The 15,073-nt window shown below is 36.4% G+C and overlaps 1 protein-coding gene across 3 annotated transcripts; it reads right to left on the bottom strand.

Annotated features, from left to right (window-relative positions):
• Positions 1-240: 240 nt before the first annotated feature.
• On the bottom strand, positions 241-12,403 carry slc16a13 (solute carrier family 16 member 13). 3 transcript variants are annotated; one of them, XM_059355463.1, is made up of 7 exons: positions 12,247-12,403; positions 11,191-11,247; positions 8,938-9,183; positions 6,954-7,097; positions 6,121-6,377; positions 4,753-5,284; positions 241-2,281 (listed from the first exon to the last, which is right to left on the bottom strand). In XM_059355463.1, exons 3-7 carry the CDS (start codon positions 9,164-9,166, stop codon positions 2,019-2,021), a joined length of 1,425 nt encoding a protein of 474 aa, XP_059211446.1. In that variant the 5' UTR covers positions 9,167-9,183; positions 11,191-11,247; positions 12,247-12,403; the 3' UTR covers positions 241-2,018. The 3 variants fall into 3 exon arrangements, with proteins under 3 accessions (XP_059211446.1, XP_059211445.1, XP_059211444.1); XM_059355462.1 differs by lacking the exon at positions 11,191-11,247; XM_059355461.1 differs by lacking the exons at positions 11,191-11,247; positions 12,247-12,403 and having other exon boundaries at positions 8,938-9,677.
• Between the last annotated feature and the right edge of the window lie 2,670 nt (positions 12,404-15,073).

The raw sequence follows: 15,073 nt of genomic DNA, 5'->3' as shown, positions 1-15,073 counted from the left end.
TGTTACCAGATATTTTTGTTGCTATCATATTTGTCGTAGTTGTACCAGGCATTAAAATGAATACGATTGGTTCCATGACTATATATACAGAACTGTGCAAAAGTCTTAGACAGGTGTGAAAAAATGCCTTGAAGAATTGATGCTGGTTTGAAGGTAAAGGGTGGTCACACCAAACATTGATTTGATTTAGATTTTTCTTCTGTTCACTCACTTTGCATTTCGTTAATTGATTACAAAAAAATATTAACATGTCTTTTTTTGAAAGCATTCTTATTTGCAGCATTTTTTCCACACCTGACTAAAACTTTTGCACAGTACTGTATATATATATCTATATATATGTATGTGCATGTGCCTCTCAATAAATTACAATATGACGGAAAAGTCCATTTCCAGTAGTTCAAGTCAAACAGCCCCAACCAAGTATTGAGTCATATAGATGGACATACTTTTCAGAGGTCAACATTTCCATATTAAACATACTTTTTTAAAATTGGTCATTTGTAATATTAATTTTTTTTGAGACACTGGATTTTAGGTCTTCGTTAAATGTAAGCCACAATCATTCTAATTAGAATAAATTAAATAAATTAAGACATGAAATGTTTCATTCTGTGTGTAATGGATCTATATAATGGGTTTTTTCCACTTTTTGAATTGAATTGCTGACATAAATAAACTTTTCTATGATATTCTAATTTCATTGAGATGCACCTGTATGTTATAGGCACAATGGACTTGTGATAAGTCCTGTTTCATTACCTGAGACTTTAGAGGGGCTTGTTTACAGAAATGTTGCCATGTGTATCTGTAGTATGTACTTGACATTTTTCTGGAGATGTACATACACACATGAGCATCGAGACCCATTTTTTTTTAAAGCAGGAAACGCACAGGTGCATTAACGATGGCTCTATTCCAATTAAATGTCCCAGACAATGGCTGAGCCCTGGAACTGGCTCACGTAATGGCATGCAGCCATTGTTATTGTGCTTTTCCTGCTTTGACAAGACAAAATGTTTTTTGTGAAAAGGGTCAATATTGAATTAATCCAGCCCTGCTGATCAGTAGGCTCTATGATGTTGTGTCATTTCTGCACATACAGTCATGAAAAAAATTATTAGACCACCCTTTTTCTTCAATTTCTTGTTCATTTTAATGCCTGGTACAACTAAAGGTACATTTGTTTGGACAAATATAATGATAACAACAAAAAATATCTATGATATCTAGACATTTTCCAATGGTTTCTTGATAATGATTTTGGTTATTATCAAAAAAAACCCATCTTCAATTAATTTAAAAAAACAAGGGTGGTCTAATATTTTTTTCCATGACTGTAGACTGTATAAAAGAAGTGGAACTAGAGTCTTTGAAGGGTCCTAATCCTGCATTCTTTCTAATGGCCAGTCGGGGGACGATCCACCGGCTTCAAAAAGTAGACATGATCGTATATGTAAGTTTATGATAAAATGACTCTTTCTTATTTAGAGTAAAATAGATGATAAAGAAGAGCTTTACAGCATGGCTGACTCAAGGCTTTCAACTGGTGCTCCACACAAACCAGTGGGTGACATCACATCCACTTCTTTTAAACAATGTGCATGCGCCTCATTAACAGAATATAGTTTAAATCAGGTAAAGTGAAGATTAATCATGTACAGTATGTGCAAAACTTATATTTGCAGATTCAAATGAAATACTAAGAAAAGAAAATAGTCCTCTGCTTGTTTCTTAAGTCAAGTTATAATAACAAAAAACATTTTCCTTCATGTTTCCTATCTTGCTTACAATCCTACTGTGCATTTAAATGCTCAGCGTTTTTTCCATTAAACTGAGGTCAGGATGTGTAACAGAGTGAGGAACTCACTGGCCCCTTTATGCTGTCGCAGTTTTCACAGTGCACTTCTTTCATCTTTGGGTCTGAATCTCTGAGGTATAATGTAGAGCAGCTCAAGAAGAGATTGTCTTCACCACATTGGCTGGACTGAAGAGTATCAACAAGGCTCTTTAGCCCTTTAACCTACACACTCTTTTGGCTTATTGGTTACTTCACCTGCCAGATCATTAACTCCTCTGTAGTTTATGTCAGACTGGGAGCTGTGCATCTGTTCCAACTCTTGATGTAAGCCCTTATCTTTGTCATCAGGTGAAGGCAGCGGAGGGTCCGTGCAGGAGAAGTAGTGAGGCAGAGTGGTCATGGTCAAAGTGCCGAGGACGAGGAAGCTGCCGGATACCAGGAAGGAGGCGACGTAGTTGCCTGTGACGTCCTTAAGTAACCCTTGGGAGACAGCAAAACACACAATACATGAACAAAAGGACACAGAGATGAGAAAGATAAGAAATACCTAAATTCAAATCAGAAATAAAACTGGGCATATAGATGCAAACCATTCACATATCTTCTGGAGCTGCCCAAAATAGAGCCATTCTGGGAAAGAGGTATTAGGGCAGGGGTGTCAAACTCTGGCCCGCGGGCCAAATTTGGCCCCGCAGTGTAATTTTATTTGACCCGCGAGGCAATACCAAATTATTATATTATTATTGTAAATTAATGACATTGATGTGTTTTTTATTTGAAATTTGATTTTGCATATCTGCACTATTTAGTTATATATTGTATGTTTATAAGCGTTGCTGGTTCCATATTTAATGTTAAAGCAAAACATGTTTGGTATATATTAAAAGGTTTATTTGTTCAATGTTGGCCCGCGATTTTATTCAAGTTTAAAATTTTGGCCCATTGTGTATTTGAGTTTAACACCCCTGTATTAGGGTATGTAATTCCCAAATATGTTTAGCTTTATACCTAGAGAATATAACTAATGTGGTGTGAAAGGAAGATAATTACTTAGCCAAAATGTTGCTCAAAGCTAGCAGAAAAGCTATCACAAGAAATTGGCCCTACCAGACACAGTCAGTGGTTAGATATACAGGGTTCGTACACTTTAGCAGTGGTCAAATTTAAGCATTATTCAAGGACTTTCAACGTCAATTTTCAAGCTTTTCCAGTATCTTACACCGGTTGTAAATTGCATGTTTCAGATGAGTACTTACATACTAAAAGGGGAGATTTCACTTAACCATACCAACAGCAGTGGTATTAGACTTTTAGGAGGAACGGTCTTCATTTAAATAGACTACTCATTATTATTTACATTGAACATGTGATTATCTATAGTCTATAGATGGATATAGCCAGATTGCAAGACAAATACATAAGAATTTCAAGCATTTACAAGCACTTTATCCAAAATCCAAGAACTTTTTAAACCTTGAAAATACAACATTTAAATTCAAGCATTTTCAAGGATTTCAAGCACCCGTACAAACCCTGGATATAGTACAGGAATTATTTATAGTGGAAAAAATGACCTATTCTCTAAGATTGAAGGAAGATGAGTTTAACAGAAATTTGGAAAAATGGATTAGGTTTCAACATGAAGACATCAGTGATGTGATAATGATCATGTAAACTGATGAATTGGAGTGTTAAGTAAATAGTGCAATTAAATGTATTACTGGATGTAAACTGTAAGTACCCTGTAGTTGTAATAAAAAGATAAATGAATTAAGACCCAATTAAAACAGAAAAGTCATGTTTTTGTGACTTATGTTATTGTTATTTAAAAAATGAATGCCAACATGTATTTTTTATACTGTTTCATTTATTTACCGAGCTATCTATTCATTTATTATTTTGTCAGCATCCATCCGCCATATACAGGTGCATCTCAATAAATTAGAATATCATAGAAAAGTTTATGTCAGTAATTCAATTCAAAAAGTGGAAATAACACATTATATAGATCCATTACACACAGAATGAAACATTTCATGTCTTAATTTTTTTTAAATTCTAATTCTAATGATTATGGCTTACATTTATTGAAGACGTAAAATTCAGTGTCTCAAAAAAATTTAATATTACAAAAGACCAATTTTAAAAAGTATGTTTAATATGGAAATGTTGGCCTCTGAAAAGTATGTCCATCTATATGACTCAATACTTGGTTGGGGCTATTTGACTTGAACTATTGGAAATGGACTTTTCCGTCATATTCTTATTTATTGAGTTGCCCCTGTAGGAGCGTGTGTCTGAAGTAAAACATGAAAAAAATAAAAATAAAAAACAGAAAGAATAGTGAAAGACCTGGCTGACCCCTACCTAGTTAATGTTTGACTACTTTTAGTTTTAACTTGTGTTATGGACTGATTTAGGTCACTTGAGATTAGAGGAAACAAGGTGACATGACCTCCACTGGAGATAAAGACTAGACTTCTGCTCCTTTAACCCATTTAGGCCTAAAACACCTGGACAAAATGCCTGTAAAACCTCTGGGCGATTTTAAAATAACCCCCTAAAACCTGAAGTTTTTCTGGAAATTCAACAAAAGTGTCAACGCTTCCTACTAAATAACCGATTTTTCAGCCTCTGTAGCAGATAGAAATGAAATTTTAAAAAGTATTTGAGAGCTTATATGTTATATCTGAGCTCCCTCCGCTATAGTCCTCTTCCGCCATGATTTCAACGTTCTGGAAAAGTCCCATGTTGCATTGCGACACTCCCACATGTATTCTGATGCATTTCATTGGCCAAGAGACCGAAAATAGGTGGAAAAACTACAAATACTACAAAACAACGTATCCGCTTTCCCGGCTTTAATGGTAGAATAACACAACAGCGCCCCTGGTTTTAATGGTAGAAATGCGGCAATGCTTTCCCGGCTTAATGGGTTAATGAGGTCGTACCTGACAGAGGCGTCCCCAGCAGTCCGGCGCTGCTCTCGATGAGCTGCAGCAGCCCGAGGCCTCCCATCGTACGCTGCACACCCACGATCATGGGAATGACGGCGAAGACGAGAGAGGTCAACGCCCCGGAGCAGAATCCGTACAGGAGGCTGATGGCCATCAGTGCAGTGTAGGAACCGGACAAGGAGCTCACGGGCAGCAGCATGATGAACACGCCCGCCAGCGTCGTCCACGAGGTCAGCAAATGAATCAGCCGAAAGTGACCCAGGTCTGAGAACCAGCCGGACACTATGCGGCCCAGAATGTCTGTAGCGCCGGCAGCGGACATGACGAAAGCAGCTTGGTACTCTGAGAAGCCACACTGGCGGCTGTGGGCCACCAGGTGGAAATACGGCACGAAGTAGCCGACGTTAAGGAGAGTGACGGCCAGCGTGTAGGTGATGTAAGGCCTCTCAAAGAGCAGCGACAGCTCCAGGTGGGAGGAGACTCGGTGCAGCACTGCAGCACATGATGACCTGTTCTCTGAATCCACCTGGAGGAGAGAGGAGGACCAAGAAATGCTGAGTTTCAGACGTAACGCCATCCATCGTCCCTGTTTTTAGCAGCTATATCGGTCACTTTGTCTGCTGGTCCACAAATAATTCCCCACTCCCTAGCAGCCATGTTTTCACCCTGGGAGGCTGGGGTGTTTGTTCTCATGCCAGATACACTTAGTTCCTTTCTAAACGACAGAAAAAAGATCCACACCACCCTAAGATATGAGCAGTGGTTCAGAGATCTGGGACCAGATTTTGTGTGAATTACTCATTAAATTTTTATCTGCACGCACACCACATGACTATAATTGCATGATTGTGTGTTTTTAAGATTAAATTGCACTTGGCTAGTTAAACTCTGTGGGACATGGAGCAGCTTTGATTCATGTGGAACAACATATTGTGTCAGGAATGATGAAAGTGGATCTAACTTCTCTGCTGTGTACAGTCATGGAAAAAATATTTAATCACTCTTTTTCTTCAATTTGTTACTCATTTTAATACCTGGTACAACTAAAGGTACATTTGTTTGGACAATTTTAATGATAACAACAAAAATTGCTCATAAGAGTTTAATTTAAGAGCTAGTTTTCTTGACAAAAACCCCAAGTCATCATCAAGAAAACCATGGAAAATGTCTAGATATCAGCTCTTAAATCAAACTCTTATGAGCTATTTTTTTAAAGTTAGTTATCATTATATTCGTCTTAACAAATGTACCTTTAGTTGTACCAGGCATTAAAATGCACACATGAATAAAAAGGGTGGTCTATAATTTTTTTGCCATGACTGTATCTATAAGCTGGAGGAAGACAGTAGAGACTTGTCCCACCTTTGCTGGGGCTTTTGAGCGTCGCTGTGGGCGGATGAGAGCTCCGCAGGGCACGATGTTGAGGCTGAGGCCCCCCAGAATGAGGAGGGCCCCTCGCCAGGCGTACATCTCCACCAGGAATTGAAAGAGCGGGTTGAAGGCGAAGGAGGAGAGGCCGATGCTGGAGAACCCCAGTCCTAACGCCAGGGTGCGCCGGCGAGTGAAGTTAGCCATCACCGTAGCAACCATGGGAGTGAAAACCAGCCCCCAGCCCAAACCTGAAGCAGACGGGAGGGAGAGAGCACCTTGGTCCCCTGCATGTAACTAACAGTTAACTGGGTAAAAAAAGATGGCCTGCTTTACAAAACATCGTAAAATAAGGTGTTTTCTGATCAAATTGTCTCTTAAGAACAAAAACTAAGCCTTGATGGTTGTTGTAAACAAGGTTCGTACACTTTTTCAGTGGTCAAATTCAAGCACTTTTCAAAGACTTTCAAGGTCCATTTTCAAGCTTTTCCAGGACCTTACAATGGTTGTAAGTTGCATGTTTTAGATGAGTATTTACATGCTAAAAGGGGTAATTTCACTCAACCATACCAACAGCGATGGTATTATGCTTTTAACAACCAAAAGAACAGTTTGCTAATCTCAATATTCAATTTAGTATTTTTTTCACTGAACATGTGATTATCTACAGTCAGATTGCATGAGAAATACAGTAAGAATTTCAAGCATTTTCAAGCACTTTATCCAAAATCCAAGCACTTTTCAAACCTTGAAAATACAACATTAAAATTTAAGCATTTTCAAGGATTTCAAGCATCCGTATGAACGCTGTGTAAAGCTTTAATTACCTGAAATAACACCCATAGTGAGGTAGAGGTGAAGAAGGCAGGTGGCCTGTGAGGCCAGAATGAGGCCGAGCCCGGCCAGACAGCCCCCCGTCATCACCACCACCCGGGCATCATATGCATTACACAACGCTGCACCCAGCGGACCTGCAAAACAAACACACACACACACGTTTTAATTTGTTATTATTGTGTATACTGTGTATATCTCGGCATATATTTAAATATATTTATTCATTGATGTTCATACCATTACATGCAATAACTTATTTAACCTATTTAACATGCTAAAATAAATTTTTCCAATGTGCAATATCTGTGAAATGCAAAGTACTGTCAGGAAAACAAACAACACAAAAATATATACTAATAATATATGCCATATAGCAGAAATGTATGTATATAATGTGTATAGAATGTATGTATGTGTCATGTTTTATATTCTTATTCTGTTCTTATATGTGTCTGTATCTCGAGCTGCTGTAACAACTAAATTTCCCCACTGCGGGATAAATAAAGACATATCTTATCTCTTATCTTAATGGCTGACAATAAATACCAAACAAAATATTAAAGTCATCTTCATTTTGAAACAATAATGTACAACTTTCTTCTTTTGTTTCACCTCAAGTACTTTTCAAGTTATTAAAATAAAGTACATATATTCTACATCAGCTTGTTCCAGCTCTTCGTTGAAGCTAGAGTCATGGAAAAAATTATTAGAGCATTGTTTTTCTTCAATTTCTTGTCTATTTTAATGCCTGGTATAACTAAAGGTACAATAATAACCAAAATCATTATCAAGAAAACCATGGAAAATAGCTAGACCAGCTCTTAAATTAAACTCTTATGAGCTATTTTTGTTGTTATCATTATATTTGTCCAAAAAAAACTACCTTTAGTTGTACCAGGCATTAAAATGAACAAGAAACTGAAGAAAACAATGGTCTAATAGTTTTGCCATGACTGTATATGATGTTTACACTGCAATAAAAATTAAATTAATATATGTAGTGCATCAGTTCTACACATTTCTCCTAAATTCGGACATAGTTGGCATCTGTGGAAATTTCAACACGTTCTGTGAGGTTGGACAATGTTTCCAATGTTGTTTGAGTTTGCAATGAGTGACCCACTGGTGCTTGTTAAACAGTTAATGAGTTGCAGCTCCTTTCTCACAAACCACATGTAAAATTTGGCCTCCTCATTTGACATATTGTCCCAGAAATAATTGCAATGAACAATATCATTGCAAAAGTAGTGCAACCAGAAATTTTAGCAAAATTAATAGTTTTCTTTTTCTTTTTTTCTGTTTATTTAGCTTTTACAATGTGGAAAAGTCTCTGTGCTAAAAAAGTTTAAGACATCTTAAGCTCTTGCTTGATGACTCAAACTTATAATTATTGTGACAGACCTGTCTAAAATGGCTCAAAAGTTTTAAAAAATCCTTCTAGAAATTGTCACTTCTTTGGCTACACCTCTTCCTGTGTCATCGGTATACAGTCATGAAAAATATTATTAGACCACCCTTGTTTTCTCTTTGCTTTCTTGTTCATTTAATGCCTGGTACAACAATTGTTTAGACAAATATAATGATAACAACAAAAATAGCTTGTAAGAGTTTAATTTAAGAGCTGATATCTAGCCATTTTCCACAGTTTTCTTGATGATTAGTTTGGTTATTATCAAGAAAATCATGGCAGATGTCTAGATATCAACTCTTAAATTAAATCTTATGAGCTATTTTTGTTGTTATCATTATATTTGTCCAAACAAATGTACCTTTAGTTGTCCCAGGCATTAAAATGAACAAGAAATTGAAGAAAACAATGCTCTAATAATTTTTTCCATGACTGTAGATGAAATAAGACAAATTACCCATGATTTGGCCGGTTTCATGTCAACAGATTAATCAGTGATGAACACATTTGCTGGGCGTAGCCATCATTACAAAACAAAACACATTCCTACTTTAACAGCGACTCACTGAAGAACTGCTGTGCTGCCAGGCCCGTGGAAGAGATCCAGGAGATGGCCTGAGCGCTCTCCTCAAAGTACTGGACGAACTCCACGAAGAAGATCCCCAAGCTCCGCATCAGGCCGAACACCAGGCTCGTGCTGATGAACAGGGCGCCGACCAGCACCCAGCCCCAGCCTCCGTCCGGGCCCTCCGCTTCATCGCTCTGGCTCTCCGCTTTGGGCTTGGTGTTGGACATGTCTAAGAGAGATTTATCTGTAAAAAAAAAATCAACACAAGCAGAGCAAAGAGGGCAGATTAGAAGTGAAAGGAGGCAGCAAGAACATGAAGATAAAAGCATCAGCAGGTGACAGCTGTCTGCTTTAGCCTCAGACTCTCTCTGTGCATGTCAATAGCCGTAATGATTAACTCCCAACAGGCCAATCAAGGCCCTGGCCAGTCATGTAAGTGTGGCAACGCTGGTTAACAAGTTGGCCTTCATTTGAGAGCAAGATGTAGGTGAGAGGTGACTGCTGAAGAAGTAGTTGCATGTTCAATAGATTAAAAAAAGAACCCTTCATCAACTTTGCAGGTTTTTACAATAGTGGTCAGAAGATGTGACACAGAAAAATAAAGTGGGTGACATGCATTTGTTCCTCGTTTGACTTTTTTCAAAGAGGTTTTCATGTTATTGCTTGTAATATATTTAATTTTTGAGTATAAAACAAAATAATCAATATAAAAGAATGATCTGTGTGTTATAAATCTTTATAAACATGCTTAACTATATTGAATATATAGTTTATAAGACTGTTGAATAAATGTTTAAGAATTGTCTGTATGTTACATGTACATTACAACATAGTATTATATATGTATATATATATATATATATATATGTATAGGTAATTTTGTTGTTGCCATTATAATTGTCCAAAGAAATGTACATTTAGTTGTACCAGGTATTAAAATGAACATGAAATTGAAAAATAAAATGGTCTAATGTTTTTTCCATGACTGTATATATATATTTAGATATTATGTATAATTGTATTCATTATTTGTGTATACGTTTTTTTACGTGTATTTTCTCATTTGTTTTTCAGTTATTTTGTTATTTTTTCAGTTTTTATTTTTTTCAGTTAATTTTTATTTATTTTTTAGTTATATTTATATAGTTCAAGAAAATCCACTGTTAAGAAGACAAGTGGGGTTTTTTTCAAGTTTAATAAATGCATGATGCTTCTAACATTAATAAAAATTAATTTTAAATAACTGTGATGTCAATATCAACATAAATAATCAAAATATGATTTTTCCATCACTGAGCAGACTTAGCTTTTTTCATTCTTCACTTGTTCTTTAGCAGTCTCGAAAAGTTCATTTCTTACTTTAAGTCGTTATAAATGCAGTTATAAGACTATTTGCAAAATTATCCTAAATTCATGATGACATTGTCGTCTGTTAACCACATGCAGACCACTATACAAATGCACCTTTTAGTGGTTTATGAAGGATAAAAGTCAAAGTCAGATGCAACTCTGTATGTTCCTTCTAACCAGTTCTTCTTCTGCACAATCAGCAAACAGGACTGAAGTTCCTCTTCCGACACTGACCACAGCTGTTAACTGCTGCTGCCAACATGCACGGACTGTCCGTGTTTTATTATTTCCGGAGGAATCTTTCCCATTTTCACACTTCTTGTTTTTTAATCATCTGTCAGCTGGTATACTTTATGATTTCCTGTAAACTGTACCTCCTGTTTGATGTAGCCGATCAGCTCACTGACATAGAAAAAAATCTGTCATGTGCTCTCAACATGAACGTGCTTTGTTTTATTTTTCCTGCAGCTGCTTTCTGTAAACTTTCCTGCAAAAAATGTCCACAGTTAAACAGAAAAAGTGGAAAGTGGAAACACTTCTGGTCATATACTTACAATATAATATGTAAAACCAAACTCTGTACTACTATACTGTGTAATTCAGTTTTTTCGTGCTGTTGGTTGACCAGTGTTTTCTCCTCTGTTGCACAATTTTGGTGAGTTTTTGTCTTGAGTTCAAAATAAGCCTAACAATCCTAACATAATGCCACTCACTTCACTGCTGCAGGAATGACAGGAATTTTGCGCCCTGCACTCTCACAAACAAACATGCAATAAGACTTTAGGAAATACCCAAATGGCTTAAAAAACGTGATTTCATATTAGTTTGAAGACTGTTTGTGTGTCTCTTCGGTGTATTTACATATAGAATTAAAGACATTGCTGTATAATATGAAACCTACCTGCTGAAGGGGAAGTGCAGGAGGTTCACAAACACCAGATTTCAGTGAAGCAAAAATCTGCAGAGCAATGCAAGATCTTACACAAGGCTCATGTGATCTTTAAGTTATATTAGCTCTGCACTGAAGACAGGTAAATAATCAAAGATATCTACTTCCGAGGCACAAGCATCATGACACAAGTCCCCATTCTTAACTTCTATAGTGGTGTTGGTGAGGGCTGTAGTTGAGTTAAATCCATTTTATTTATATCGGCCAAAATCACCAATCACAAAGTTAAGACTAAAGGGGCAGCAGCTACTGTTGACATCATAAATTGTATGAATTTTTGCCAGGAATTTCGCCACAGACACCAAGTTATTAAAAAACTGCAAATGCAAGTGCTCAATCACCATTATGTTACCTTATTCGGCAATAGATTGTGACTAGATAAAAATCTTCTAATAATCTTTGAGATTATTTGACCCATGTAGAGGCTACTAAATGCCTAAAATGTAATAATAATAGAGAGAGAGAGAGACACACACACACACACACACACACACACACCTGCAATCACGTGTTAACCCAGCCTTTCCTCCCAGTAGCAGTCAGCCTCATTTATTATTAATTACACTGTCAGCCATGAACAGGGAGACAGGCGGGAACGCGCACTAAAAACAGTGCATGTGGCCTCTCCAATCTGTCATAACATAACTCACGTAAATGACGCAAGCTTCACACTGCGCCTGCGCACTGGCTGTCACACACACACACACACACACACATACACACACAGCTGTATTAGACACACAAAAAACATAATGTTCAAAACTGTCCCGGCTTGTGGATATTTTTGATAATATAGTGATAATGTTTATGTATGTTAGAGTGTTTTTGAATTATTCTTGAACTGTTGCTGGTCAGGTTTTTGCTGTGGCGGTACGAATGATGAGAAATTAACCGTTTCATAACCAGCTGAAACCTTTAAGACGTCTTAGCAACCGTTGCTATTCAAGTAATATAAAAACCGTCAACGGGCTTGTACAAGTTTCGGCTTAACTCGAGGATAGTACTCACCCCCGGCGTGTCAGCTTCCTCCGGAGCAGCACATGGTCCAAGTTCACGGTGGTAAACAGGACAAGTGTCGGTGCCTCCAGCAGCAGGAGCAGCGGGGGAAAAGTTCAACAGTCACCGTGGTCACTACCGACACAGCGAGGAGCTCACGGTGCGCATGCGCAGTCTTAATGCCTAGATAATAACAGTGCATATGTGCATAACCTTTTTTATTTACAGAACAAGAAGATGTCTAACAACTTAAACAAAAAATAAAGTAAATAATCAAAAAAATAAAGAGTAGATATTTACAATACCAGTTGCTGTTAACATTGATTTCTGATAGTAAATCAGAAGTAGGAGGAGGGCTATTGTGTGGCCATACAGGTATGCTGATAAGGAAATCAGCAGACAGACAGACAGACCAATGGGGGAATTTTTTGTAAATGCTATTGATGCGTATGTGTGTGTGAGTGTGTGTGTAAGTGTGCGTGTACTTTGTATTTATAAGTGCTTGTATATATGTGTGGACATTTCAGGGAGGAAAAAAGAGATGTGTTGCAAAGTTCTGTGGAACTGGGATCAGGCATTTGTAGACGTGAATCTTTGAATAAATGTAGACCAAGTTTTGTTGAATCAGGGTATATTGTGATTAATTGATGCTGACATTTTTTTTCCATTGAGATTAGGTCTATTAACAAATTCTTCCAGTGTGTGATGTTCAGTTTTTTTCTTGTTTTCCAGTTTAGGAGGATTGTTTTCTTGGCGACAGCCAGGGCTGTAAACAGTGTAGTTATAATGGGATTATGTAATTGTATTGATGACATGTCTCCTAAGAAGTGCAGTGCAAAACCCTTAATTATCAGTTAATCAATTAGGCCAATGGTTCAAGTAAAAGCCAAATTTAAAAAGGGTAAGTCTTGATATCAACATTAAGGTTAACATTAAGTTTAATTATGACACTACATCAACATTTAAATCTCACAACAGATCTGTTTTAGTGGTTTCATGAAGCCTGCTTATTCCATCCATATAGGCCGACTGGTTCCCAATCTGAGGGTCCCAAACCCCAACTAGGTCTCGCCAAAGCTTCACAGGGGGTCAAGAGGGCTTCTTCCACCAGCTTACTCCTTATGCATCTCTACACCACTACCCCCAGTGAGTCCAGCACCAAATGGAAAGTACAAATACCTCAAAATAATACTTCAGTACAGATTTTTTTGCAAATGTATTACATTCCGCTACTGCCTGACAGGAAGAAATACTTTGAAGCACTTTAACATGTCAGCATTTCTCATTTCAATTGAGTAAAACATCTAGTCACGTAGATTTATGGCAGTATAGTACTATTTTATAAGAATTAAACTATTGAGCTTTCATTTTATAAGTAATAATATTACTAATGTGTGTGCTTATTTGCAAATATACAGTTTTATAATACACATATACACAATATATGCATAGATACAGACATATTAATGAATAAACTATTAAAATGATTGAAAATGACTAAATTAAATTAATTTTAATTACATTAGAAGTGAAGTATTATAATATAATTTACAATTACAAAACTCCAAAGGGGTGCATTACAATTGACACATTTGCAACACATAAAAATGCAACACTTATATTGCTCAACAGTAGTTTTTATGACCTCTATTACAGATGCTAAAATGAACCTTCTCCAGACTCGTCCAACATTAGATAAATATTACCTGTTCTATCGGTACATTTCCATGTTAATGTTTATAGATTTTTAAAGAAAGACAGCTTATGAAACAAAACAGAAAAATAATCACAGTAATGAAGAAACATAAGCCCACTAAAGACTAAAATAATACACATAGGGAGACTAAAAAAGTACACTCAAAGGTTTGTTTCTATTCATATTTAATGAAAATCTGCTCTCAAAGATTTAACTTTCTCTAAATAATTAATTTTGTCCAGTCAACAAATGCAGGTAGCCCCGGTTCTCAAGTTTGAAGTAACTCCAACACATTTCTTTCTTTTAATTTTTCCAGCATGCTCAGATATATTCATTAAAAATATATATATATTAAAAAGAAAACTTATAGTCGGACCAGGAATGAGCTAGACAGTTGGAAAAGTTTAGTTTACGCTCATGCTTATAAATGTACAATATTAGCTGAAAAAATGTCATCAAATATTCTCAAAGACTTAATATTTAGGCCCTAATTTCTTACGTGATAAAACACATGACTGGATGTGTTTTGCTCACACAAGCTTGAAAAGAAAGGATCCTTTTTTAGAAATGAAAAAGATCAAAAGCCACGAGTGCACAGCTTGAGGCAAGGCAACATATTTACCATGGAAATATGGAGCATTAACAAAATAAATAAAACATAGAGCCAGTAAGAGTGAAGATCCATTGTTGAAAGTCAAAGAGATACATTTTAATTATATATTTACAGCTCAGTATGCATGTTTTACAAAAAGCAGCAGCCACCACAGAGGATAGACAGATTTTATTATCTTCATGGTTCCACGTGTCTGACACTAGATGGAGGCAACCACAAGCTCTGGAAATGTGGATTGAAGAGAAAATGCTTTGAGGTGATTTCTCTTCAAGATTCAAGATGTTTATCATCACTTCAGTTATACAAGTACAATCATGTGAAATTCTTTCACTGTGAGACCCCATTTTAAAAAAATGAAATATAAGAAGATATATTAAATGTAATGAATAAATTGTAACGATAAAATTAAGAAGCATTAACCACTGATAATCCACTGAAGAAAAATAGTAAATTTAAAAAGACATATAAGATATAATAACATTTTTAAAAATCCATTCAAATAAAACAGTTAGTATTGAATATAAAAAATA

The sequence above is a fragment of the Centropristis striata genome, chromosome 17 (assembly GCF_030273125.1).
Source record: "Centropristis striata isolate RG_2023a ecotype Rhode Island chromosome 17, C.striata_1.0, whole genome shotgun sequence".
In the NCBI taxonomy this organism is placed as follows: Eukaryota; Metazoa; Chordata; class Actinopteri; order Perciformes; family Serranidae; genus Centropristis; species Centropristis striata.
The sequence above is the reverse complement of the archived record's forward strand: the minus strand, read 5'-3'. Positions and strand labels throughout refer to the sequence as shown.

Excerpts from the sequence above, each read along its gene's own strand:
- slc16a13 (XM_059355461.1), bottom strand. The coding sequence starts at position 9,268 with ATGCTTTTATCTTCATGTTCTTGCTGCCTCCTTTCACTTCTAATCTGC. Across the intron at positions 7,098-8,937 it reads GGCAGCACAGCAGTTCTTCA|GTCCGCTGGGTGCAGCGTTG; the intron begins GTGAGTCGCTGT and ends TTTGTTTTGCAG. Across the intron at positions 5,285-6,120 it reads GCTCAAAAGCCCCAGCAAAG|GTGGATTCAGAGAACAGGTC; the intron begins GTGGGACAAGTC and ends TCTCTCCTCCAG.